Here is a 26,422-nt window from a genome sequence, read left to right as displayed (position 1 = left end):
GAAAATTCAGCATGCATGTCATCCCTGATGATAAAAAAAATCTGAATTGTTATTTTATATACTTGTTTGTTTATTTATGTTTGGGATTTTTTAAATAAAGTGTTCTGCTACAGCAGGGCAGGGTTGTAGTAAGTTAACCAGATCCTAACCAAATTCTGCATTCATTTGCAAAAATCCTACTAAACATGAGGCATAATTAGTCATTCAGGAGAATTCATGGGTGCCGTTCACAATTCATCTCTCATCATTCATGTGTGCTTTTGGCAGTAGTGACACACACACACACACACACACACACACACACACACACACACACACACACACACACACACACACACACACACACACACACAGTGCCTGCATCCATATGTCTTTCATTTTTATTTTTTTATTTTCTCACCATTCATTCTTACAGATGTTTTGCTTGAGAGCACGAAGGCTCAGTGCTGGCTACAGAGCACAGGTGCACCCCTCCACCGCCTGCCCCCCAACCATATTTGGTGTACCTTTCGTAGTATTGTGCTACACACACGAAGGCCTAACCTTCCAAATGTCATCACTGTTCAATGAGCAACACAGGTGGTTTATTGTTCTCCTCAGTCTTGTCAGTAGCGCATGGGCGTGACAGCGGCGCGATCTAATATCCTCGTGATCTGCAAAATGATTTTATTCTTTACATTTCAAGTGTTTGATTGAATTAACATAAAAATAATTTGACATAATTTCCAAATCTTCTCTAGCCTCCACTAGGATGACTTTGTTATTGTGCTCTGCTGACATCCAGCATTTGATTCATTGTTTCAATAATATTTGTAAATGTCAGGCATGCCATGATGCAGATATGTGGATGAGACATGAAGCATAATTTATATATATATATATATATATATATATATATATATATAATAGCAGCTTGTAAAAATATTGGATTATTTCTGTCAAGACCGCATGTTGCATTTTTTTAGACATTTAAAAAAAAAAGAAATATTTGGTGGCAGAACTAGCTTTTAATACCAGCACCTGGATAGAAAGTTCATTAAAACACAATTTAAATGTAAACTCGTGTTGTAAAAGGAAAAAGAAAAAAAGATTTGTACTTATTCTGAATTCTTTTTTAGAAAGAACAACATTACTTTGCAATTTAATTGCTTTCATATAGATTTTTTTTTCAGTTTCCCCAAAACATTAAATCAAATCTTACTATGTAAGATTGGTTAAATGCTTGTAGGGTGTCGAACCAAACTGGTTCCAGTTTGTTCATCTTGACAGGGCAGGTCATTAGTGTCCCTTCAAGTGTCCTGTATGCTGGCAACATTAGCACAACTGAGCGTGTTGTTTGCGGAGTGTGTTCAGTTTCTCTTCACTTTACCCCTGGGGACTAACTTGCACACTGGTTCACATGAATACTTTACAAAGAGCATGAATATTTCAGGGTTGATGTAAAAAATGCATTCAAAGGCGGGTTTCTGATGTGGCTCCTTGAAAGGGCTCCTCTGACGTTGCGGAGGTATTTATTGCGAGCGCTCCCTTCACCCATTGCTGCTAAAAAAGAGCGATGGCAGTTGCAGCATTCTCCTCTGGCATTGTTCCTAACAGGCTTTTGGAATTTTGAATTTTTTTTCTGGGAAAAAATTCCTTTGTTTTTGGGGGGGGGTTTTCGGCATGCCACATTCACACTTCTACCCTCTTGTCCACTGAACCATGTTACTTAGAGCCAGTAGAGACTCTGTCAGTTTGCATTTGCCTCTGTCCATCTTCACCTACTACAAGCCAGTCATTTGTAATGCATGTCAGGTGGTCGATTTATAGTTTACACTTGCACTGTGTTCTGGGAATCTGACATTGGAGCAACTTCTCTCTGCCTGTACTTGCTGATACAGTTCGACACAGACCTGTAAACTCCTCTAATGCGATTTAATTTGGCCAGTTCATTTACAAGGACTTTGAAATAGTAATTTTATCTTCTTCTGGCTCCAATGCAGAGTTGGAGACGGTCCTCGCTTGGCTGTGAGGCCAAGATTCAGATGTTGGATAGTGTCAGAGCAGGAGACACAGTGGAGCTGTCTTTACTGCTGGCATTTATGGCTGTGGGCTCATCTTTCAGCCATATTGTTCTGGTCAGTGTGCTCTGACTGAGGTGTGGCTGTGTGAAAGCAGCGGGGGGTTCACAGCCTGTCCATGGCTGAGCTCTGCTCTAAACATCCCATGTAATCAAAGGTCATATTTATGCCATCTCACTTAGTCTCCTCTTCCTTTGCATCTGCCCGGCCTCCCTTTCCATAGGCTGTCCTCTGTCTCTTTTTCCCTTCCATTTTTCAGTCTCCTTTCTTTCCAGCAGGAAGACTCTTGTGTCTGGGAAGTAGTGGTCTTCCTGCCACTTCTGTTTTAGCCACCCTCCCTTGCCCCTGGGCCATTGTTGTAGACCACAGATTTGTGTGTGTTTTACAGCTGCTGTTAAAGATAAAAAACAGCCCCTTCCACCCCCTTTATTGTTTTCTGGTAGGATGTCCCTGTCATTCCCTTGGTTTTTATGTCCTAGTTGGATATCTGAGCAGCGCCCCCCCCTTCAAAGGTTAGCCATGCTGTCTGGCTTCTCCCATTTTTTTTCCAAAGGAGAATAAATAACTTTACTGGGACTTTTATTGAACGTCTCATTGCTGGACTGTCCCATGGGTCTGTGGATGCTGGGAAGAGGCTTCAAACACAAACACAGGTGTTTGGTGGAGTTAGCAAGGGGCTGGTTACAACCAGGGTCTTTAAAACAATAAACTTCAGCGAGTGAGTGAAGGTTGTTTGTGGGAAAAGAGGTTTCTTCTTCTTGGCCTTGTAGTTCTAGTGTTTTGAACACTCACCGGGTTTGTACCCAGCTCCTGTTTGCCTTTGCCCACTCCCCTTCCTTGTTGACCCCAGACAAGAGCAGCGGCTGGAGTGTGTTTCATGGCCAGTGTAATTATTTAGCAGCACAGCTTCCAGCCTCACTCATCCTGCCACTAGTCTTTTCTCTGGAACTCTAAACCTTTTGGGCTATAGTGACATCTGAGCGAACATACATTTTGAATATAGTGAGCATTGTATTAAAAGGCTACTTGTACACAGGGGCAACTATAGTTGATGTGCAGTGACAGAGCATGGGTCTTAAGCCAAGTTCTATTTGGCTTTACGCTACGGCTCTGCAAAACAGAGTGAGAACCATGGCCTGTTGTTGGGCTCGTTTGTGGATTGTTGTGATATAACACAGTTCAGACATGCTGTCAGTGGAGTCCCCCTGAATAGTGGAGGCGTTGCTTGGCATCCTACACCTGGCTGAAATAGCACCTTGCCCTGTGCAGCTGCCATCTGTCACCTTCCCCTGACACTGCGGCCCCCCCTGGAAATCCAACTGACTGGCAAGGGCAGTCAACTGTCTGTGAAAGGGTAAGCCCCTTACATATTTGCAAATACCTTTGCTTGCAAGAGTAACAAGACTTTAGGTGTATCTGTATCATTAAAAAGAATTTTTTTTACTAATGATTTAAGTGATCATGAAAAAATATTAGCATCTAAATCAGCCACTGAGTGTAATAAATTTAAACTTCTATTACTTAAATTTTGTTGCTTATCAGCAAAACTGTTCACACAAAGTGAACGCCTTGGGTAGAGAAAAAAAAAGGATCTGACTTTGCAAGAGGATTGTGGTTAACTGGTGGCCATGTTACCTCAGATACAGGCTCTTGACTCAGTCCGCTACCCAAACCACACCATGTGGCATGATGCCACAGAACCCTTGCCTTGAGCTTGGGGCGTGTACACAGGACAAACACAAAGGAGTCCCATGGGTGACAGTGACTACCAGGGTAGTACCTTCCTGTATTGGATTTCAGGGCATTGGATTTCAAAACCCTCTCATGTATTTTTACACTCAATGTGAGGAAGTGAAAAGTTAATTGACGAATCCAACGAAGCCACGATGAACATGCACGCACATATGCATGCACGCAAAAAATAATGAAAATAAAAGTGTTGTTGCCTGCTTAAATAGACTGATAGGTTTGCCCAAAGCCAACCGCTGCTATTTTGTTTGTGATTCAGATCTATCTCTGCCCCCTTCATGCTCCCTCCCTCTCTCTTCTAGTATCAGGCTGCTTCTCATCAGGCAGCCCCAGGCCCACCTCAGCGCATGGCCGTATTGCATGTGACAGCTGTTAGACATTATTAACGGCTCAAGCAGAAAATCCAGATTACTGTTTTTTTAATTTCAATTTTATTATTGTAATCGTTCAGTGAAAAGAACAAAAAAAAAAAACAAAATAGGGGGGCCCTTTTGTTGTTAGCAGATTTGCGGTCAGTGACAATACTGCAAGCACACGAGTGTTATGAATGTGTGTGTGGTTATGTTTGGGTTGGTGGGTGGGTTTGCGTGTGTGTTTGTGTGTCTTGGGGTAGTGTTCTCCAGACAAACCACCCCACCCCACTAGAGCTGAGGCACCCCGTGGTTGGCTGTGAGGCCTAGACAGGTGCATTGTTAACCCTCTAACGTCTGAGCCTGTCTCTGCTGGATCTGATGTTAGTTCTCTGGCAGAATTGAATGCCACTTGGTGCGGCATGTGTAGCAGTCCCAGTTTGTGCTGCATTCACAGGAAACAGCATGCTGCTCTAATGGCGTGTTCTTTCTCCGCACAAATTAGGAGTTTTGAAAATGACAGTTTTTCGGGGTAGCTGTGCAGGCTTCACTTTCTGCTTCAGCACTAACATGTTGTAATGTCTGGATTTTTATTTTGAAACAACGATATAATTCAGCAACTGCTATGGTTTTTCTCTAGAGTTTGTCTTTATTTCCTTCACTTTCTATTTTCTGGATTCTGAGCTTCCCTTACTCAAATGACTGTAATCTATAAATGATAGTGTGCGGCAAACTGGTAGAAAAACTTTACCCACATTTCGAAGTCTGCCAGTGAAGAGAAGCAGGTGTTTGTGATGTACAGTACCATTCAATAAGATGTTCCACTTAGTATATGCAAAAAAGAAAATTGCCATTAAATATACAAGCCGTATGCCTCTGAAGAGTGTGTCAGCCCTTTTGTGAGAAAACAAAGATTAGCATCAGGAATTCCATTTTAATAAGTCTCTTGGGAATATCCAACCAGATGCCAAGTCCTCAATCCAAAAGGGACTTGTTGCACTTTCTGTCTCTCTCGCTCTGTTTTTTCCACCCTCTGTCTTGGTCTCTCTCTCTTGCATGAATATCCTGAGCTCTGCCTGACACTGATCAGAACCCCCCCAAAAACTTCTTCCTCCCCTTCTGCTTTCTGTTCAAATCACTCGTTTTGCACCATAAATTCTCTCATGCCTACACGTTTGTTCTTTGATGATCCATGTCATACCCTTTCTGCTCCTCCCTGAAGCTTCCCCACATCCTCCATTTCCCCCACCCTTTTCATATTCACCCCCCCACCACCACCACCACCACCACCAGTTCCTCAAAATGGATTTGTTTTGTTGCCCTCCACCTCTTTCTGCATATTTTCCCCCTGCCCCCTCTGCCTGATGTGACCACTAGGCTACACTGCCTCCTCTCTCTCTGATACAGTATGCATCCCGTGGATCCGGGGTAAATGACTGGCTTTGCAGCAACAGATGTGCGTACGTCTGCTGTCGCTGCTTTGCAGTAAGGTTTTTCCTCTTGCCATGCGTGCCCACTGACCTCCCCTCTGGTGTTAGCGAGTTAAGGTTACTTTGTTTCCTCGAGAAAGAAAGAAAAAACGGACAGAGAGAGGGATGTGACGGCAAGTCTGGATGCACACTTGTCAAATGCTGTCATACACTTGCTGGTGCATTACAAATACATACGCATAAAAAACAGCATGTACACACTTGCGTATGCACACACACACACACACACACACACACACACACACACACACACACACACACACACACACACACACATCATAAGCACGTCATGCAGACTCACACATCTTCCTTCCCAGGAGGCCATGGGGCCAGTGGGACAGAGCAAGCTTGAGAGTCTGGTTCATCTGTTTACATCTAATTATAGAAACAGGGCTATTTCTGCAACCACTACTCCAGCTTTTTTCATATTCCAGAGTGAGAGAGAGAAGGAGGGAGGGAGGGAGGGAGACAGTTGGGGAGTAGGAATAAAAGGAAGGTGTGAGAGAGAGACGAAGAGAGAGAGAGAAGAAAGAGGAAAAAAAACAAAGCCTTGACAGCCTTTTCTCACAATGGTGAGCGGTTATCTCATCCCCTCAGCACTGCTACAGTCTGCAGTGTCTCAGTACAGTACAACAGGACAGGGAGGGGGAGAGTGTCTTGTATTGTAAGCCCTCTCATCCTCATGTAACATGAATGTGCAAATTTATGAGAAACAAGCAACAGCAAAACAAAGCAATCGCTGTTTTCTGTTTTTTCTTTCTTTCCTTTCCCCCCTTATCCATTAGCCTTGACAGTCACCCCAATAAAAGAGAATAAATTCTGCACCCGTGCCCTGTAGGCTTTTAGTTTGACCCAGTGGAGAGCGCCGTCCATCCAAAACAGTCCAAACAAAACGAAGTAAGAGTTGATGTTTGGGATTAACGTTGTATAAAATGTATCTAGTATTAAAGAGACGGGGCCAGTGCTGTAGTTAATCCTCAAGCTTGGTGGCTGACACCCAGCTGAGTGGCTGCAGTTTGCCGGTGGGGCTGGAGCGGGGGAGGCACTGGGCTTCCTGCCTGGGGATGCCAGGTGAGAGCCAGATCAGGCCAGGGATGTGCCTCTTTTTGTTTTTTGGTTTTTTTTGGGGGGGGGGCAGGCAGGCTGCAGCCTCTTGCAGGTGTTTTCATTACAAAAAAGAAAAAGAGGAAGAAGAGGAAAAAGAAAAGAGGCTGAATGCACAGCCTGTGGGATGCAACTTGAGACAGGTTCTTCCCATCCCCCCACCCTAATACATAAACTCCTACATAATGGAAATGCTTGCTTGCATACACCAAATTGCCACCACCCACTCCTTTTCCTTTATTCTCAGACGTGGCAGGTAAATTAATTGGCTGCCAGTGTGTAACATATATGCCGAGATAAAGGTGCTCTGTCTGGCCGAGGTGTAGCGTAACGACCGTAATGATAGCTCCATTGTGCTTATGTTTAGGGGGGTAGTTAGCGGCACAGCTAGCAGGGTCGTTGCCGGAGGGCTGGATAGCCTCTGATTAATAGTGGGGAATGCTTTGAAGTGACACCCAAGTGCACCCGCTCACAGGCTAATGGCAATGCCATCGGTATAGGGAGTGCTCCCTCTTCCTCAGTCTTCATTAGCTAAGTTTCCCCAGTACTCTCTCGCCACCCACGCCTTACATGCTTGCCTCTTATATAGACAGCCTTTAGGAACACTTACGTGTTTTATTCTTGCAGTTGTTCCGTGGTTTCGCTGTCATTTCTCATTCACATTTGTGTAAGGAGTTTTTTTTTTTAAGGCATCGAACGTCAGCAAAGAAGAGGCCTTTACTCACAGAGTTTCACCACGAAGGTGAACTGTGTCACAGCCTAAAGACTCATGGGATTCATGTGGCACAAGTGGGACATGGCAGGGGACTGTTCCCAGGATCCACTTTGATCTGGCATGCTGACGGACGAGCTACAGCTGTGGATGTGTGTGTGTTGTAGCAGGGAGGCAGGGTTGGGTCTGTCAGCTGTTGCAGTAAAGTAAACTATTAGTGGTGGGAGAAGGCAGCGATTCCAGTGAAGAATTAGAACCAGTTCTAATTGCAGTGAGGTTGGGCTATGATTACATGCTGGCTAATGCACTGACAGACCTCTTACTTGGCTGGCTCTCAGAAAGCTGCTGAAATGGCTCGATGCCTTTTGGTTATACAGCATAATGGGAGGGTGTGTGAACACACTTGTGTGTGTGTGTGTGTTTGGTATGTGTGGGTGGCTGCCTGTGTGTATCTCTGATTAAACTTGCTTTTAAGGAGTGGGGGTTTTTTGTGCTTTTTGCATGTTTTCCCGCAAGTTTTTGCATACTTGTGCGTTTTCTGTTTGATAGCTGTGCTCCGCTTGTTTCTTGAGTGCCTGTCATTATTTGTAGTAGAAGCAACTTTTCTTTCCAAATCAAAACTCAGCTGGCACAACTGTCTCTGAACAGTACAGAAGAAGTGTGTTTTAGTGTGTTTTGAGTTTTTGTGTGTATGCCTCTGTTGTATTTGTGTGTGTGTCTGTGTATGCCCATGGGAAACGGCAATCAAAGGAGCCGTGTGGTGTAGAGATTGTATGAAAGGAGTGAGAGAGGAAACAGAGTGGCAGGCAGCTGAGAGGGCAGCATGTGGGGGTGGACAGGGGGCTGATGCAGGTGCCTAATTCTACCTCATCTCTGGGCATTTTATATTCCATCCATCTCTCTCTTCTCCAGTTCTTTATGGGGCTGCTGGTTGATAAATCCACCTGCTTCAATTACATTGCTGATTAGCGGGTATGTCTGAATAATAGCACACAGATGGATTTATACATTGTAAGCCTGTTGCTGAAGTAATCAGGTAGGACTTTTAAGAAGCTGTGCTTATTTTTCACCTCATAATTTGAATTATAATTAGGATTTTGCGTGTGTGTGTGTGTGTGTGTTTATTCAGGTGTAAAGGCTTCTTTCCCTTCTACAAGAAGCTCAGCAGTAAAGTGCTTAAAATCACATGATATTCCTTGCATATGGCCTGACAGTTATGGGAAATATCTGCTGTTTCTTCTTCAGACCCTTAGGCCTGTGTTGTCTGTTTTTTTATCTAGGCAGAAAAAATACAGACATCATTGTGGTTTCTCTGAGCTCTGGAGGTCAGAGAAAACATTCAACAGAGTCACAGGAATTTTCTAGTGTGTATCTGTGCTGATTACTTACTGGTTTAGTCGTGGCTCTTACATAGACTGGTGTGTTTCAAGGATTACTCACGGGATCACATGAGAGATCTTCAGGAGGCATTTTCATACAGCAGGGACCCCAAATGCAACCCCAACAACAGTCCACTGATGACTACCAGTCATAAATGTGTCATGTGTATGTTTATTCGTGTGTGGTTGTTAGGAAACAAAATGGGATGAGTTTGAGTTTATTAATTCATGTACAAGATCAGTAACGTGTCAGCTAAGCAGTGAGGTATGAGGAGCGAATTGGTCATCCTTGGTAACAGGGTATTGCGAGACTAGAATAATCTGTACACATGGAAACTGGATGGATAAATACCACGTGTGTAGCGGTAAAGTAGGCAGCTGTGTGGGAAGCAGAGGATTGTTGGGAAGAGTGGAACATGTGAGGGTTGTGCAGATGTCTGTTATTTTAGAGAGCAAATTTTCTTTAAGCTATGAGGTCCACAGTGTATTAACTCTATTGTGTGTGTGTGTGTGTGTGTGTGTGTGTGTGTGTGTGTGTGTGTGTGTGTGTGTGTGTGTGTGTGTGTGTGTGTGTGTGTGTGTGTGTGTGTGTGACTAAATGCGTGTATCCCTGTTTGACAGATCTTATTTCAGAAAGTGGAGCTGCTTTGAGGATCAATACTGACATGCTGACTGCACTCGTGCACATGCACGACGCACATACACACACTTTTTTTGGGCTCAGTGTCTCATCTGTCAGTTGTCAGTTTTCTCCAGCTCCATGGGTTCTCTTTCGAGCTAGGCAGATGGCGAACACTCAGAATGAAAGCAGATCCTAAGTCCTTTTGGATCTCCATCAGTCTCTGGGACCATCCTGCACAGGGCTCAAGTTTCTCAAGCACCGGCTGAGCCTTCCCGGCGCTCCAAACCAGCCGTTTCGTCACCTTGCTTTACCCAGCTCACGTATGTCGAGTGTAACGGCGGTTCTTTTAAGTCTCGCATCCAGCAGCAGTCCACATTAACTCACGCAAGCGCTGAAGCTAAAAAGGCTGCTGACAGTTGCTCCCATTGCTTACTCCACCTCCTCCCTACCAGTTCAACAGATACCTAATCCCAGTAGGGTATCTATGCCCCTCTGCTCTTCCAGCTTCTCACCAAGTGTGTAGCCCTACACTGCATGCATTAACCAAGTTCACCAAAGGGCATATTTCCCCACACTGGTCCATGTCTCTTACCTGAAGGAGCAGCTGCACTTCAGGGTCTACCAGCCTGTATGTTTTTATTTGAGAATGAGCAGGGTTCATTACAGCACGCTTGCTTGGACTTGCTTTTGTTTGAAGGCCGCCCTGCACCTAACTGCAAGAGATTTTTATGAGGCACGGTTCTGAGCCAGTCAGCCAGGCTGCTGTGCCACAACCAGATTGGTGGGGAGCAGTGCCATCCCACCACATACACCATCTGGGAGATTGTGCGGAGAGGAAGGGAGAAAGTTTGTGTTCTTTTGATTATGCACATATGTTTGTGTAGGTTTGTATTTGTGAACATGCAAAGGGAGAATGGTGGTTAGAGCTACTTGTGAAAGGATTTTTTTTTTTTTAAAAAGGGTGAAAAAAGTTAGTCTTTTTTTAAAAGAAATTTAAGGTGGACCTTATACTGCCCCTGCCCACATCTTGTGATGTATGGGCTTGTGAAGGAAATCTCTCATTTGCCACTTTTCGTCTTTTTTTCATGTCATTTTTTTCTCTCACTCCGTCTCAGTGGAATTCAGTTTTTCTCCAGATCTTTCACTGTTTCCACAAAGCAGCAATAGAATAAGACAGAATAAGGGAGAAAGGGAAGCGAAAAGGACGGCAGCCAGAAGGAAGCCGTAGTCCTTTTTTGCGATTGGTTTAAAACCATGTTGAATAAAAGCCTTGTCGTAGCGGATATGCTTCAAGTAAATATTCATAGGTGTTGACATGCCAGCGTAACGTATTGTGTTTGTGGCAAGCAGGCATGTCGGTATGCAGTGTATACTTTCTGCTTGTAAATAATTCAAAACACTTGTTATGGTGCTGTTCCCGCTGCATTGTGGTTTGAGCATCATTGTTGACACTAATAAATGAAAAAAAAATGTGTTTGCATCTTTTGTGCAACTTTATATGGAGAACACTGCTGGCCACGGGGCTGAATGTAACTGGTTTTTGCTGCTAATATCTGCCGGTGAGCACATTACCACACTGAGGTCGCAGTCGGGTCAACTGAAGTCTGGAGCTTTTAGTGTTGGTGTGCATGTGAATGTGAATGTACATTTATCATGTCTTTATGTGGACCTTACTCACTCAGGTGCTAGCTATAAATCTAGCTCACCCTTTCCTGGCCTGGTGAGGACACAGCAGGAGCCAATGGGGGTTCACCTTTTTTCTTTTCTTTTCTTCTCTTTTCTTTTCTTTTCTTTTCTTTTACAAACATTGGAGGGGGGGGGGGGGGGTATAGGAGGCCAAAGGGTTAGACGGGAAGAGAAGAAGAGAAGAGAGATAAATGAGGGAGGGGGCTTAATGAGAGCCCTGACTCACATGATTATGGGACTGGCTGATAGAAATCAGGATCTTTCTCAAAGAAGTCAATTAACCCCCTCCCCCTACTCTAATTATGCATGGATTGCTCCACTGGCTCTTTACTGATAGGGCTGCTCAGCACAGCTCAATATGCAGACTCATGCTGCCTGAGTCTGTGTTGTGAGAAGCATTTGTCAAGCTTTTTTTTTCAGTCTGCTAGCAGCCTGCTTTAAACTCAGGGTTTTTCAAAGCCATTTGTTACCCCCATTCTACTCCTCTTTACTCACCTGCTCACAGTCAGTACCAGGCAGTGCCAGTAGGGGGCTCCACCCTCAGGAGGATTCTGGTTATTAGCGTATTAGTAACTAGATGATGACTGAACTCTGTGGTCAGAGTAAATAAGCAATGTTGTAGAATGTCAACACGACCAGGCGGCTCCTTCACAGCACCCAGTGTTGACATAACTGCTCTCTTATCTGAGGAGAGCAAAGCCCATCGCCACAATAGAAAGCTATGCCAGATCAAATACAGTAAAGGCTAGAAACCACACTCTCCAAAACACAAATCCATACTCACACAGTGGCTGTGAGGGAATGCGGTGCATGTGGTAATACATACAGCACAAAACAATGGATAAAGCTGCGGTCCCAGCACAGGTTATTCGTTCTGCTAGACTGTCTGGTTTTCATGTTAACCCATTAAAATAATGGGGTGTTTAGGGTGCTGGCAGTCTGCGTAAAGAACCTGGACTCTGCTGTTATTGCTCAGCTTGGTAACGAATCAGTCTGACAGTCATAAAACACGCTTTGCCATTAAGCATCAGTGAATGAGCGGTTTAAGGTGAAGTGACAACTAATAGTTGTCTCAAAAAAAAAAGCAGAAGAAAACAAAGGACGCAGGGGAGAGGACGCAAAAAGAAAGATGTCCGTGTTTTGATTTTCAAAATCTGTGTTTAAGCACCTGTGTCACATTTGTGATCTCTGTGTCAAAACATTTCAGGAGACCTTCTTCCCCTCATTGCCTCACAGCACCCTAATAACTCTTCTTTAGTCTGCTTCCTCGCCGCTTCCCCTCCGCACGCCCCTCCTCTCCATTATGGCCTCTGCCAGATCTAGACGGCGCTTGGCTCACACTGGCGTTATGATAACCTGCTGAAAGCTGTTGCTCTCCTGTGAGCATGCAGACTCCCAGCCGAGGTTTCCCTGCATCACTTTTCCCTCGTGTTCTCCGGTCAACCCCACAGCTATGACTTGCTTCATTTGTTTCATACATTCACCAAATCATTGCATGAGTTCAGACCTTTCATATAAATTTTGGCTTTCTGACCCAGCATAGGTGCTGATATATTTTATGGCCACCAATGTTAAGCATAAATTAAAGAAAAATAAGAATAGGTGCACTGTTCAAAGTAACTTTAATAGTTACTCAGGGATACTGAGTTTTTATTTGAAACCTAAAACACTGCTAGTATAGAACTATTAGACATGGCCAGTTGGAAAACATTTTTTTTAACTTGCAGGTTTATAACTTTTCAGTATTTAGTGGTGTTTTTGTGTGACTTGTCAGTAAGTGTGTGTGATTGGAAGGATCTGCTAAGGCAAACCAAACAAGCAGCTGCAACACATCTGTTGACTTCGATCAGATGCTGCAAGCCTGTTGTAAGCCCACAAGGTCTGTTCCCTTCTTCTCTGCTATTTCTTTTATATATATATGTGTGTGTGTGTGTGTGTGTGTCCCAGACAAATACAGAGGGGAGGATAACACATGATGGCCCATAATGCCCCTCCAACATACTAAATGCGATCACTGTAAAAGTAATGGAGGACTGCAGTGGTAGCTGTTCATCCACACAGACAGGAATGAGCAGCTGATCTAGAAAAAACAATCCCCCTTCCTCCTCCGTGGTTTGACCTTGTATTTTTGCCTCTTCCACAATGAGTCGTTAAAGCCGTCAAGATAACCAGCTGGAGAGCAGAGGAGGCTAAGGTAGGTCATGGCAGGTCAGGGAACAGGAGGGGAGACAAGAGGCATTTAAATTTGTGGGGGGTTTTGTCTTTGCTGCTGCCTTGCTCTGTGTTACACTTCATCTGCTGATGTTTGTGCAATGATGAGCTCCGTTCTTTTGTAATGATGACAGGAAATGCTCTTAATTTTACTCATTTCTGCCTTTGTGGCTGCAGATGTTGAGCAGCACCGGCAGCAGCATTCCATAGATGACCGGTGTCAAGAGTTATCGCAAGATATAACTCATCTTTAAAGGCCAGTTTGGCAGCGTGATTTGGCTAAACTGGTGCATTTGAAAGTGCAGATGGATAAAGTGGGAGAGGAAGTGGTTATCTCCATGAGTCGAGAAGAGTTTTGTCATTATGGCTAAGACGTTTGGTAACAAGAGAAGTCAAGGTGATGCATGTGAGATTATACACTGTGTTCTTTACAAGGTGATACTGTATAATGTTTGGCCTTGGCTACCCAGGTGCCTCGCTTCCCCTTGTCTGTAGGTTATCAGAACAAAACTGCTTGCATTTGTCTTAGCCGAACGCTACAAGAATTAAACATTTTTCCTTTGTTCCCCCTGTGAACCAACAGCAAATTACATTCAGGGCTGCAGAAAGACCTTGGACTGGCTGGTGCAGCGGTTCCCGGCTCTGTTATCTGCACTGTTCTGCTCTGTGCCTATGACAGGCTACATCAAAAAGAGAGAAGCCAGAGCAGGGAGCTGCCTTCTGTTTCTCTCACAGACATCAGACTTTATCATATTACAGGACAATCCAAGAGAACTTGGAGGACAGCAGCAACGTAGTGACTCCAACCAGACCCCTGATGTCCGGGACTGCTCTGCATGACCTAAATGAGGTGCCAGGCTACAGACGGAGGGAGGGAGAAAAGATGGGAAGACTGGGGAGAACAGGACATTCCGACGAGTCCTCGTTGCCGTTTGAATGCTAGGATGTTGATTTATGGGTGACTCTGATATAGGGAGGGGCTAACCCCATAAAACAAGATGTTCATTACACTTTTGGACCTTGTGAACACTGATGGACAAACAAGAGCAGAGAAACGGAGCGCAAATGGGACAAGAGAGTGGGAGGAAAAGTGATTTTTAAAGAGAAAAAAAACTGAAAATGAAGAGAAAGTGTTTCCATTTTGAAGCATGTGGCTGACGCCAACTGAGGGAAGAGACCGAGGTGATGAGGGAGGACAGAAATATGGAACTGAGCAGCAGGGGGATGGAGGGAGAGTGATGTGGGATGATGGAGAGGGTGTGAGGACGGAAAAGGAAAACTGAGAAGGGGAATGAGTGATGGGGCTCGAAGGAGCAAATGGAGAAGAAGGGATGAAAGTGAAAAAGGGAAGACAGCAGGCAAAATTTGCTCCAATGAATTGAGCTGCTTGCAGATTTATGTGGTGTTGTGGTTATCATTGTGCATGAACCAAAGGAGATGGGGAGACGCGAGCAATGCGACGCCCAAGCGTGAGCGTGCGTTTATCTGTGTATGCATTGCAGCGCACTTTTATTCTCCCTCAGCACGTTGCCCATGTCTCCTCCAAAGCAAACTAACTTCTGAATTTGACAGAACCCTCGCCTGTGGTGAGGTAACATCCACCAACATCCACACTACACTTTTCCAAAGTCTATCTACCTAGCACTGCTGGTTGAGAGAAGAGAGGATTAGACCACCCAGGACTGGGTAGTCAAAGCACCGCTTTGATGTGGCACGAGCATATGTGCAGTGCATGGGTACAATCTCTGCTAAAACACACTCGCAAAACACAGTTTTACTGCCTCCTGTGCGGCATCATTACTCCTCGTCAGTGGAGCGGTGGGATGCTCAAAAAGAGAAGGAGAGCGAGAGCGAGAGAGACGCAGCCACCTCCTGTGCCAGGCACTGCCAGGCTGAAATGCTGGAGCCGTATGGTCACCCTGAGGGAGGGGAAACCTGCCCGGTCTAACCACATCTCAATTAACCAATTAAGTTCAAAAGTTAACAGGGTACTAATTAGAGAATAGTGCTGAATCCTTGTTTTAATCTCTCTTTTTTCCCCACTACGAGGCATGTCTGTGTCCGTGACCTGGCTGGCTGAGCTTTGCCTGCGTCGGCTGAAACATGGCACGCAAGCTGCCGTTAGTCACCCATCCATCCCCATGGCCAGAACATAAAACCAATGGATTTAGAAGGATCAGTCATCAGCTGTAAAACAAACCAGATTCAGAGCATTCCATCTGATCTTTCCAGTGAAACAGGAGGACCATGAAAATCCCATTTTTGGATCTAGAGTTTTCAGAGACCTGTGAGTGAATATTCACAAATGAAGGATAGTTTTTAGCCATAGCTAACGTGGCTGTTTCCTGCTCATCCGGCTTGTATTTGTTCCTGCAGATGGGCTTTAATGGATGCCAAATGGGAGGTTTAGTGCCTCACTATTGGCCTGTTGGAGTCTCTTTTTTAACACCATCATATTAAATGACTTGCGTTTAGGACTCAAGGCAACGGCGTGCTCCTGTCGTTGACAATATGCCTCGGGCAGAAAGTGTTTGTAACACACCGCTAAAAGTATAAATTTTATCCCCGCATTAAAGGAGGAGAAGAGGGGCTGCTATATTGGCTGCTACCACCAATAAAAAGATATGTGGGCTGTATGACACAATTGTAGTAAGGCGGCTTTGAGCCCCGGAGCCAAACATGGTGTGTTTAGAATCAGGCTGACAGCTCGATATAGAGAGAGGTGAGAAAGCCTTCTTTGACTCTGCTCTGCTTTCTAACGGGGAATTATTATTTTTTCTGTCTGTTTGTTTTTTGGGATTTGGGGAGTGGTGGTATTTAATGACCCATGCAATTCAAGCTCCTGAATGATTGGTAGGATGATTAGCTGTTTGTATTTCTGAGTGTGTGCGTGTGTGAATGAAGAAGAGGCTGAATAAGTCTTGGATGTCAGAAAGCAGTTTGAGGGGTGAAGGACTCCCTTGTCGTATGCGAGGCCCTGGAGGATTCCTCCCCTCTTCCTCTCTTCCTCCTCCTCCCTTGTTCGCCCCCTGAATCTCATCTCTTCCTCTGTGAGATCCACAATGCTGGGAAGAAATGTGTCATTAACAGGGGAGACCAAAATAATGTTTATGGGCTCAAGCAGCACTGAAATCATTTTCCATATCAGTGCAACTGCATGGGCCCTGTGGGGGAGTAAATCTGATTTTCTCCTCCCTGTGCCAATGGGAAACATCATGGGAAAGAAAACAGATTGGATTGTTAGAGAGATGGCCTGACGCAGCTGTGGGCGGCTCTTTTTGTGTTTGGGTGTGCTGCTGCTGTGTGCGTATATCATAAAGACAGGATCAACCAGAGAAGGGAAGAGAAGGCAAAATAAAAATGTGGATGTTAGCGTGAATCTGTGGATGAGAGAACGAGCCCCACTATGGGAATCGCAATTTCATGCCTCGGGAATAAAGAGCTGGGATGCAACAAATGACCCTCGTGGAACAATGGGTCAGTTAACAAGCACAACCACCAGTTTGGTCTGGACACATCAAATGTCCTGTAGAAGTTACAAGGAGTAAAGTAGTTCCAACTAAATCTGATGCCTTTTATGCCCGTTCCATAAGAAACATTTGCATTTTATCCACGTAGCCAAGAGGGAAAAAAAGGAATAGGTTTAGTAAAGCGTGGAGGGAAGTTTAATAAAGTAAAATGCTGACGGAAATAACTATGTGCTTTGAGAGAAAACACTTCGTAATGAGAAAACTGCTTGAGTAATTTGCACTTCCTGTTACATCATGAACACTTAAGTTCTCACAGAAAGGACAGAAACGAGCAAAAGCAGAATGCGGTGATTTCGTGTTGTGGTTTTCTTGTATGTTCTCTTAAATCTCTGTTGTGGGACTAGGTAAAGAGAGTGTGCATGTGTGGGTGAGTATAAAAGGAAGGTAATGGGCCTTGAGCTCATTTGGCCTGGCCTGGTGCTGTTGCTGTTTCGAATCTGTCCTCCCACCTTCCGAGTCCCGGACCTGGAATGTCTGCTTGTTCTCCACAGATGAGGCCAGTGACTCAGCAAACAACTGCACTTTCACATGGCTCACAGCAAGCGCGCTTAAACAAGGGTCTAAGTGATGAGCCCAAACCTTTGCCTGAGGCTATTAATATTTTAATAGCAATAAACAGTGAGTAGCATTAAACCTTAGCACTGCACTTTACCCTTCATCGCCCCGCTCTTACCCCAGTTTTTTACTCCGCTCTAGCTCTCACCTGCAATCTTCACCGCTTAGCACAATCTCACTTTGACAGTCAGATGTCTGATTGTCTCTTAAACAACACTTCCTGGCCCGCTCCCCAGAAAATAGCCATGAAATTTCAGTCTGTCTTCTTTATTTACTTTGCCCATAACACACCTCTTCAGCAGGAACTCTATCAGACATTGATATCTCTTTCTGTTGGCCCCCTCCTGCCCCTCATACCAGTGTTGGCACAGCGGCTATGGAACTGAAGAGGAAGCTCCTTTTTGATAAAAATAAACCTTTCTGAAAAAGAGCTTCATGAATGATTAATTGTGATAAACATGACGTGCTGTACTCCTTGAAATGGCAGCCTGGCCAGGTACCTAGACACATGTGATGCTGGCTTTTGCAGTTTTGCAAACTGCTGTATAAACAGTGAAAAGGTTCGAGGAGTAGAATAGATAAAGAGAGACGCTGGTGGCATGTGTGCACATTTTCTCCCGTTTTCTCTTTAGCGTGGCATGTGTGGCTCCATTGTTATGTTCGGGCTCCCTGCCAAACTTGAGTGAGCCAGTTGGTCTAATTTGTTTAGGATTAGAATCTCTTATCCATATCATGTCGACTTCTATATTGTATAAACAGCTGGGTGAAGTGGCAGGGGTTCTTCAGCTGACCTCTCCAGGCCAATTTTATTTGCATTGTACTCATGCAAAGAATTCCCAGAATCCCTTTTACCCCGTCATCACTTCAGTAGTGAGAGAGTGGCTGACCACGAAGCCACTCAGCAAACACAGGCTGTCAACTTGAGCGAGACGACCACCATACGGATGCACAATCGCACACACAAAGGATCACATATGTTCATAAACGCACACACACATACTCCCACACGCTCTCTGCTGATTTCACTTTGAAAGTTTCTCACAGTTCCTCGGTCTCTTATCTACTCTAAACTCTCACCCCTTTCCCCTCCTCTGGATGTTGCATGTAGTAACGAGGCTTTCTCACTCTCTTTCGCCATCCATTCTTATAACTGGTTCTCTTTCTCCCACCCCCACACTGACCACATCCACTAAACTCACTCCACAGGCACGCAGTGTGGAGAGTGTTGGAGGCGTCCGCTGCTGGCACTTTCCCCCACCCCTGCACTGGGCCCAGGTCCAGGACTGGACTGCCTGCTCGCTCTCTCACTCTTTCTCTCCCTCACTTCAGTATACTTCTGATCCTCCTGCAGTAGCCCACTCCCCCAGTCCCACCATCAAGCCTGACATCGACACAGAAAGAAAAAAGTCAGGGAGGTGGGAGTTTGTAAAGCAGGGGGCAAGTTAAGAAGAGGAAGGGGAAAAAAACTTGCTACAGCCATTCTGAAGTGAGGAGGAATTTGGCTACCAGTTGCACTAATGTTTTCAAGATGACTTTGACTGTTTGAAGGAAATCCCCCCACTTTAGTAGCCATTTGAAATTCCATCTGTGTTTTATTGTGAGGAAGTAGGTGCTGGGTTAGTCAGCGGCCCTCCAGGGTAGCAGTGCAGTCTGTCTGGGGCTGCTGATGTGTACAGTTGCCCAATCCAGTCTGTGTTACTGGAGGGTCAAAAACTAAGTCCTGTGTTTGAGTGAATGTGTATGTGTGGAAAGTCTGGCTGGCTTCTTCTTGGGCGTCTGAATTCCTGGGCAGAACATGGAACTACATTAGTAGGAAACTCTGATGAAAAAGACACTGAAGTGGGAGTGAAGTTCGCTTACCAACGAGCATCCTGCTCAGTATGTTTTTACTTGGTAAGTAACTCTTCAAATGTCTGTTTCTTCCTTGCTGTTTCCTACTTTCATAGTGGGTTCTTTCGTAAACAAGTGCTAAAGAAACAAGCTGCTACAATTTACAGCTAAACACAGAAATTCTTAAATGTCTGATATAATATAAAACCTAGCTTACCAGTATATGTTCTGTCGCGTTTCTTTCTGTGTTAAAGCAGTGCCAGTAACTAGCAGCTCCTGGAAGAAGTACATTTATATTTATTTTCCCTTGAATCACCAATCTGATGTTAATTTCATTCATTTAAGACAAGAAGGGGAGTGTGTATTTTCTGTCAGAGGACATGACTGAGAGAGTGAGAGAGAGTACAGCTGCCACATGGCACTGACCGTTCACTGAGCGACCTAAACTGCTCACAGACTCTCTGATACGAGCTCTTATAAACTGGTTGTGTGTCTGTGTGTTTTTATTCTCTGGCATTTCTTCTTCTGCTTCTTCCCTCCACTCTGTGGCACTTGGTGATCACTGAGCTGTGGAGAGCAGGTTGATGCAGTCACATCTGCAATTTTCTTTCCGTCTCTCTTCTCCTCGCGTCACCATCACTCTCACTTCTCATTGTGCGTCTGGCTTCTTTGTCTAGATGACACGTCCATCCGTCCCTTCGGGCTGCGGTCTGTGAATAAGACGGAGGGCTTTAGACTGCCTTGGCTTGTTTTTCAAGAGCAGACAGAGAAATATGATCCAAGGTGAAATAAATGTACTTCTTCTTCTTCTTCTTCTTCTTAGAGGCGTAGTTGTAGATCCCCATGTGCTCCCTCACATGCTCATAAACACAAGCGCATGTGGATGGGCGTCTGCCTCTTCAGGAGAAATTTTTGATCTGATTCCCAGCGTTGAAAAGAACAAGATGTTGTGGGTGGGTGCTTGTTGTCTTCCTAGCTTTTTTTTTTCCTTTTACCCCATCACTTTGTGGTCCACATGCAGATGAGATTGTATTATGCTTCGTCAAGGCCCCAAATTACCCCGAGTTGTATGATGACATCACATCCCTCCCCTCAACTTGACAATTGAAACCTGTTTAAATTCACTGGACGAGTGTGTGTTTGATTGCAACTGTGACCTAAGTGGGGTTTCAAGGTAGACTGGCTGTTCTTGCTGAGCAGCATGCTGACCAACTGCATCTGCCCACTGCTGTTGTAATGGCTTGTATTCAGCCTCCTTGCCTCGAGCGCTGTTTCTCTTTCGTTCCCATGACAACTGGGCCTTCGTTCTCCTAGCTACGCCTCCCTGCCTGCTGCTCACTCCGTGCCGCCCTCAGGGGCCCATGCCTGGGCCCACATTATTGTGTGTGCATGCATGTATATTTTTGTTGTTGCACGCAAACTGGTCTCCTTCACCCTTGCACACCAACGCCGGAGCAAAACAGTAGCACTAGTTAACACTTCCACCTCCGGAGGTTCTGCGGCATTTGTGTTTGTTTCTCTGGATCTATGTGAACACAACTGTGTGAGTTTGAGTGTTGGGATGTGGTGTTGAGATGTCAGGAAGGGAGGTGGGTTTCCCCTTATCCCGGTGTCCCCTTCTCCTTTAATTCCCTAATAGGATTAATCTTCATCTCTGTCAGGGATCGGTGCCGATTAGGATGCACATGACCCGATTTTCTTAAGAGCGCATACAACTGCACTGCTGGCTCCACTTAGGAACTGGAGAAATAAATAAACACAGTTTAGAGAAAACACACAGGCGAAGAAAACATAACTTTTACAAGGAGGCGGTGGAGCAACGGCTAAGTCACTATTTATTACACCACTAAAACTGTAATAGTAAGTCGAGCAGTGGTGCCGTCATGGCTCAGACTTTTATTCCACTTGTTCTGCACTGCTTTAGTTGGCATCCGAAGTGAAAGAAAGGTGAAAAACCAGCCCACTTTTATAACCTATGTGCTTTCTCACCGACACCTCTGATTCATTAGGATTTAAATGGGTTCAGGGAGGGCATTGTATTAACGCAGCGTGAGTGGAGTTTGTGTTTTCTAAACAAGAGTATGAAAATTTGAAGAAAAAAAAAAGAAGCAGGAATTTGTGTGGCGTCATGCACAGCATACTTTCAGTAGGAGGCAACTATAACACTAAGGGAGAGGTTATTTAGTGTGATTGACAGGTTGAGGAGTCTGCCAACCACTAACTCTCACCTGCTACAGTTTACATCAGTCCTTCACCAAGTGAAGATGCCATGGCCAAACTGGACCACTGGAAGGTCTGATTTGGTTGTGCTGTGGGATGGGCTTGTGGTTTGATTTGATCCAAGACCCTTCTGAGGTTTTCATTCAATCCCTTTCTCCCTGAACACAGGCTTAAACTTCAAAGATCTCCTTGCCCGACATCTACACATCCCCTTTTTAATGTATTGTCCTTCTCCTTTCCTTGTCTTTCTGGCAGAGGCTCTCTCCTCACTGCGTTAAGAGGGGCTTTGCAGCCTCTCTCTGTCACTCTATGTCTCTCTCACCCTTTCTCCCTCTCTCACTCTGAGGCAAGGCTGTTAATAATGCAGGAGGATTAGCTGATTTATGTGAGCCGGAGGCACTGAGGAAAGCTGGGGTTCCTGGGGGCGACAGGCAGAAGAGGGGAGGGGGGCAATGAGTGTGCAGCATGGAGGGCGGTGACATACAGGAGCCCGACGTGTCTGGATGATGAAGGTTGGATGTGTGCCTGGTGAGCATGCTGGCCATAATCCACCCACCCACCCCCCACCTCCACTGGCCCCCGACACCCACTCTGAACTCCGCAGAACCGTGCCAGGAGCCCTCCACAGGGACCAAGTGATAGGAGGTGGCAGCAGAGGGGAATGGGGACTGATACAGAGCAAAAGGAGAACAGCATGGATAGTGTAGCATGTGACCAGGCTACTTAACAGTGTCTCCCATCAACATGTGAAATGTTGCTATAGACAATTGAAATCTGATTAAATAGAAGATTTTTGCTACCGTGTGATTTAGGAGATGTAGTCTCATTATTTTGTTCCAATGTTTTGTTATTAGAAGTGGATCTAAATAAAAACCTCCAGCCCAATTTTACAGGCTTAGACTAAGATAACCTGATAATCCAGATAATCTACAGCAAAAGAGAAATGAATCACAACACACTTTGGCTTCATTTCTTTCTGTGATCAAATTTCAGAGACCTCCAAGAGTGTCGCTGCATCCACATGCGCACAAACACACACACACACGCAGGATTGGTTGTAAGGTAGTTTTTCGAGGCAGGGCGCTGTAAGGTTGGGGATCGTGGGGGATTTCCACCTGTCTGGGGCGGTGGTACCAAGTGTGACAGAGGTGCTTTTGTACGTGTTGTGTGTTTGTGCGCGCACGCCTCTGCATGCTTCTGTGCTCTGGCCTATGAGCCATAGGCTATTCGGTGCAAAAGCGAGAAGCAGACTGATGGGTTTATCCCTGCTGTCTGCCCAGAGGATGTGCTCACTCACTGGCTGGCTGATTAAGGCTCCCACACAATTGTTCTCACACTCCCAGAAAAAGAAAAAAAAAAGGATCGATGCATGTTTGGACTGATTCATGCTCCAAGAAAATCAAATCACTCAGCATTCCTTGGGAGATCAGCTTGTCATAAGAGGCTCATAATGAATTTCTACTGTGTCGCTCTCCCCGTGTTTTGGTGTGCGCGATATACGATACACTAATGTGTGTCTGAGCATGTATCTGCATGTGTGCTCTCATACAGGCAACTTCATACATATGCATGAGACTTCACGGTGGTGTGACTTGGGGGAAATGAATGCGCAAAGAGCTGGGCACCCGGGCCCCTCGCTCAAGTGCACTGGCGGGCGCGTAATGGGAATGCAATTTAAGCAGTGGTTAATCAGTGTGTTTTCTCCAGCTTGCCCAGCAATGCATAATAGACAATCAGCCCCCAGTCATACGGGCGTTGCTACAAATGGTCAATTACTCATCATAGTCTTGTTAAACACACAGTTCAGCCAGCCAGGGACAGATTGCTCTGCTGGTGCCATTATTATGGTAAAGAACAAAGCAAAGCAATGCTAGAAACAGGGAAAGAGGGAGGGAAGGAAGAGACAATGAGGATTTGGAAGAGGCATGGTGTATTTCTGCACATCAAAATGGGACAGAGGAGGGGACGAGAAGAGTGAAGACAGCTTTTGTAACAAAGCAGGAGGAAGGAGAAAGGAGTGAAACACCGAAATGGAACCAGAGAAGAAAGAAGAGCACGGGATTGTCAGCGTCACGCAGAGAAAAAGCAAGACTGAAAGAAAACCAGACAGAGAGGAGGTGAAATGGAGCAAAGCAATAAAAGAGATTGAGGGCATGAAAGTGAGAGATGGAGAGCACAAGATAATGGAGGGAGGGAGAGAAATTGAGAAAGGGACACTGGGGAGCAGGAGCAAAAGTGTGTGAGAGCGAGAGGGAGAGAGCCTGAGAAAGTGTGTACTCAGCTGTGAGATGAGACCTCTGTCTGCCCATGGGGAGAGGTGGTGTGAGGGGAGAGAAGACGAGGGAAGAGGACTCTGCTGACAGTGAGGGGGAGGAGAGTCTCACACTTTCTCTCTGTCACACACATACGCTCTCTCACTCATTCAGCCTCTCCCGAGAGCAGCGATCACATTTGCCTGGCTTAATGATTCTACCAAAAAAAGAGAAGAAAAATATGTATATATGAGTGGGCCTCACACTGAGATGCAAAGCTATTCTTGTTGTTTTTCCTTTTTAGTCACACTCACTGTCCCAGTGTACACACACTCCCAATTCTAACCATTCTTCTCTCTCCTTACCTTTTGTTCCTGTGGGAATGCAGGCAGTGGATTGATGGGCAATTCTTCTGCCTCCTTCATGGGGACCTTTCTGGCCAGTAGTCTGGGTTCCCCTCCTTCCCACCCGTCTCATCCCTCCCGGCCGCCCTCCTCGCCCTCTTCGCCCTCCTTCCGTGGCGGACCCCACTCGAGCGCCTCGCAAATCTGGTTTCCCCATTCGCATGAAGGTACCTCAAATCACACATGTACACAAACACACAGCCCCTCATCTGACCGCACCATCTGGATGAGGTGATATTTATGTCCTGGCATTATTGGAGGCAGCTTTGCACGGTGTATTGTTACTCTGATATTGTATATTTTTGTGTCGCGCTAGGTTTGCACCAAAGTATGGCTTATAATCGTCTGGGCTCCAACCCTTTTATTTATGCACTAAAATAGGCCCACACCCAGCATGTTTGGGATAGAGCACTGTGCCACGGTTTTCTGGATACAGACACAGGGTTAAAGGTTCAGCCACAGAATCTTGCGGTATTCGATTCATGTCAGCAGGAATGTCACTCAGGGCCCTCTGAAGCAGCACATGCGACTGTGTGCCAGTAAAAAAAAAAAAGTTGCAGTGATTGCAGAGCTTTCAGCCGGTGTCTCCATCACAGTCTTAAAAAGGTTCCCACCAATCAGAATTACTAAACCCTTACTCGACACACACGCACATACACTCACAAACCAACTTCAACACCTCATATTCTGTCTCCATACAGCCAGGAAGTCAGATAACGATAAAGCTGAGGGATTAATGAAGTTGGGTGTTTCAGGAATTAATTGGGGTGACAGATAAACACAAGACAAATCATCTTATTAATATATTAACGTAAGGTCAGCTTTTCTGTGTCTTCACCTTCAGATTTACATCTTGCTAATTACGCACTGTGATGGCCACCTAAAATTACCTGGTGAATCACAATCCTGGATGGACTCTTGTTATTTCAGCCCCCGGTTATAATATATTTATTATCTAAGAATAGCCCAGATGTTATCGGTGGGGAGACCAGTGGGAAGTGTTTCTTTTCTCTTTTTTTTTTTTTTTGAAATTCGTGGTCACTCATCAGCGGCACCCCACCTGCATGTTATGTGTCCAGGGATGATTAAGTGGATTACAGCTGAGATGCTGTATTTTCATGAAGATTGTTAAGTCATATGATATCTCCCAGCAACTTCCTTGCTCTGATGCCCCGGGCACCAGGCCGCTGACTCAGTGGACAGATGCTACACCAGATTAAACTCTAGACTTCTCCAAAATATTAGCTTCGGCGTCAGCCCAATCTCAGACATTTCCCTCCAAACTCATTTTGTAAGCATCAGTGTTTCCTTTATCTTATACTTTCTAGGTTTCATTGTCAAACACTTTCTTCTTGTGGAAAAGTAAAATAATATTAAGAGTGATGAAGATAATGCCAAGCCTAATAAAAGTAATGGAGGTGATTATGACTGGGATTATTACTCAGTTGGCAATGGAGGCCATTATCTCTATTGCAGTTTAATTGCATATAACGCACTAAGAGCATGATTGAATCCAGACTGTTCATCAACCACATTCAGCTGTTCCCTCCTCAAGATAATTGCATATTGTCTTTTTCCTGTTTTGCATAAAAAGCAAGTCATCAAAATGAGCGGCACAATTACCCAGACTCTCGCCTTCTCTCTCCGGGTGTCAGCAGAACCCCACCAGCATCAGAGCAGGCATTGACTTGTGCTTGTGTCGGTGCATTAGTGTTTCGCTTGTAACCTCAAAGAAGTGCTGTGTTTTTATTTTTTTTTCTTCTTCTTCTTTTTCTCTGTTTTTAAAGTGGCTGCTTGCATGCATATCTAAGCAAAGCAGTTCAAATTTGTATTCGAAAACGATTTTACGATTCGCACGTTTCTGGCATATACCTGTCATTGCGCGGAACGTCTTTGTTTCCGCTATTCCTCTGACACATTTTTCTGCAGATTAAAAGCCCAAAATCTATCACGTAACAAGCAGATGAGAACAATTATCTCCTTTGCTTGCTAACTAGTCACTTAGTGGGGATAAACAATGGACTGTGGCTATATGGAGCAGGCTAATCACATTTATTTTTTATTACTCCTATTTGGTGAGTGAATTAAGAATTAATTCCTCTTTTCAATATAATAAGTTTTGCGGGCATTTGAAATGAGTTGGTGATAAAGAAAAGCCACATAAAATGTAAGATGGATATTATTTTTGCTCCATTAAGCCCGGAGAAAACAGCAAAAATGTTCAGAAATGCAGCATTCTTTCAAGGTTTCAGCACCCAGATGTACCAG

General features: G+C 45.0%; 1 protein-coding gene across 8 annotated transcripts in view; it reads left to right on the top strand.

Annotated features, from left to right (window-relative positions):
• bahcc1a (BAH domain and coiled-coil containing 1a) overlaps positions 1-26,422 on the top strand; it is a 64,033-nt gene that overhangs the window by 7,191 nt on the left and 30,420 nt on the right. For 7 of the 8 annotated variants that reach the window (XM_076883217.1, XM_012921406.4, XM_012921407.4 and 4 more), the window contains exon 3: positions 24,139-24,321. In XM_076883217.1, coding sequence (XP_076739332.1) covers positions 24,139-24,321 — 183 coding nt within the window. Of the gene's footprint in view, positions 1-19,104; positions 19,342-24,138; positions 24,322-26,422 lie in introns of those variants that run through there. The other variant, XM_023152949.3, reaches the window with a different exon arrangement.

This window comes from Maylandia zebra, linkage group LG4 (assembly GCF_041146795.1).
Source record: "Maylandia zebra isolate NMK-2024a linkage group LG4, Mzebra_GT3a, whole genome shotgun sequence".
Taxonomy (NCBI): domain Eukaryota; kingdom Metazoa; phylum Chordata; class Actinopteri; order Cichliformes; family Cichlidae; genus Maylandia; species Maylandia zebra.
The sequence above is the reverse complement of the archived record's forward strand: the minus strand, read 5'-3'. Positions and strand labels throughout refer to the sequence as shown.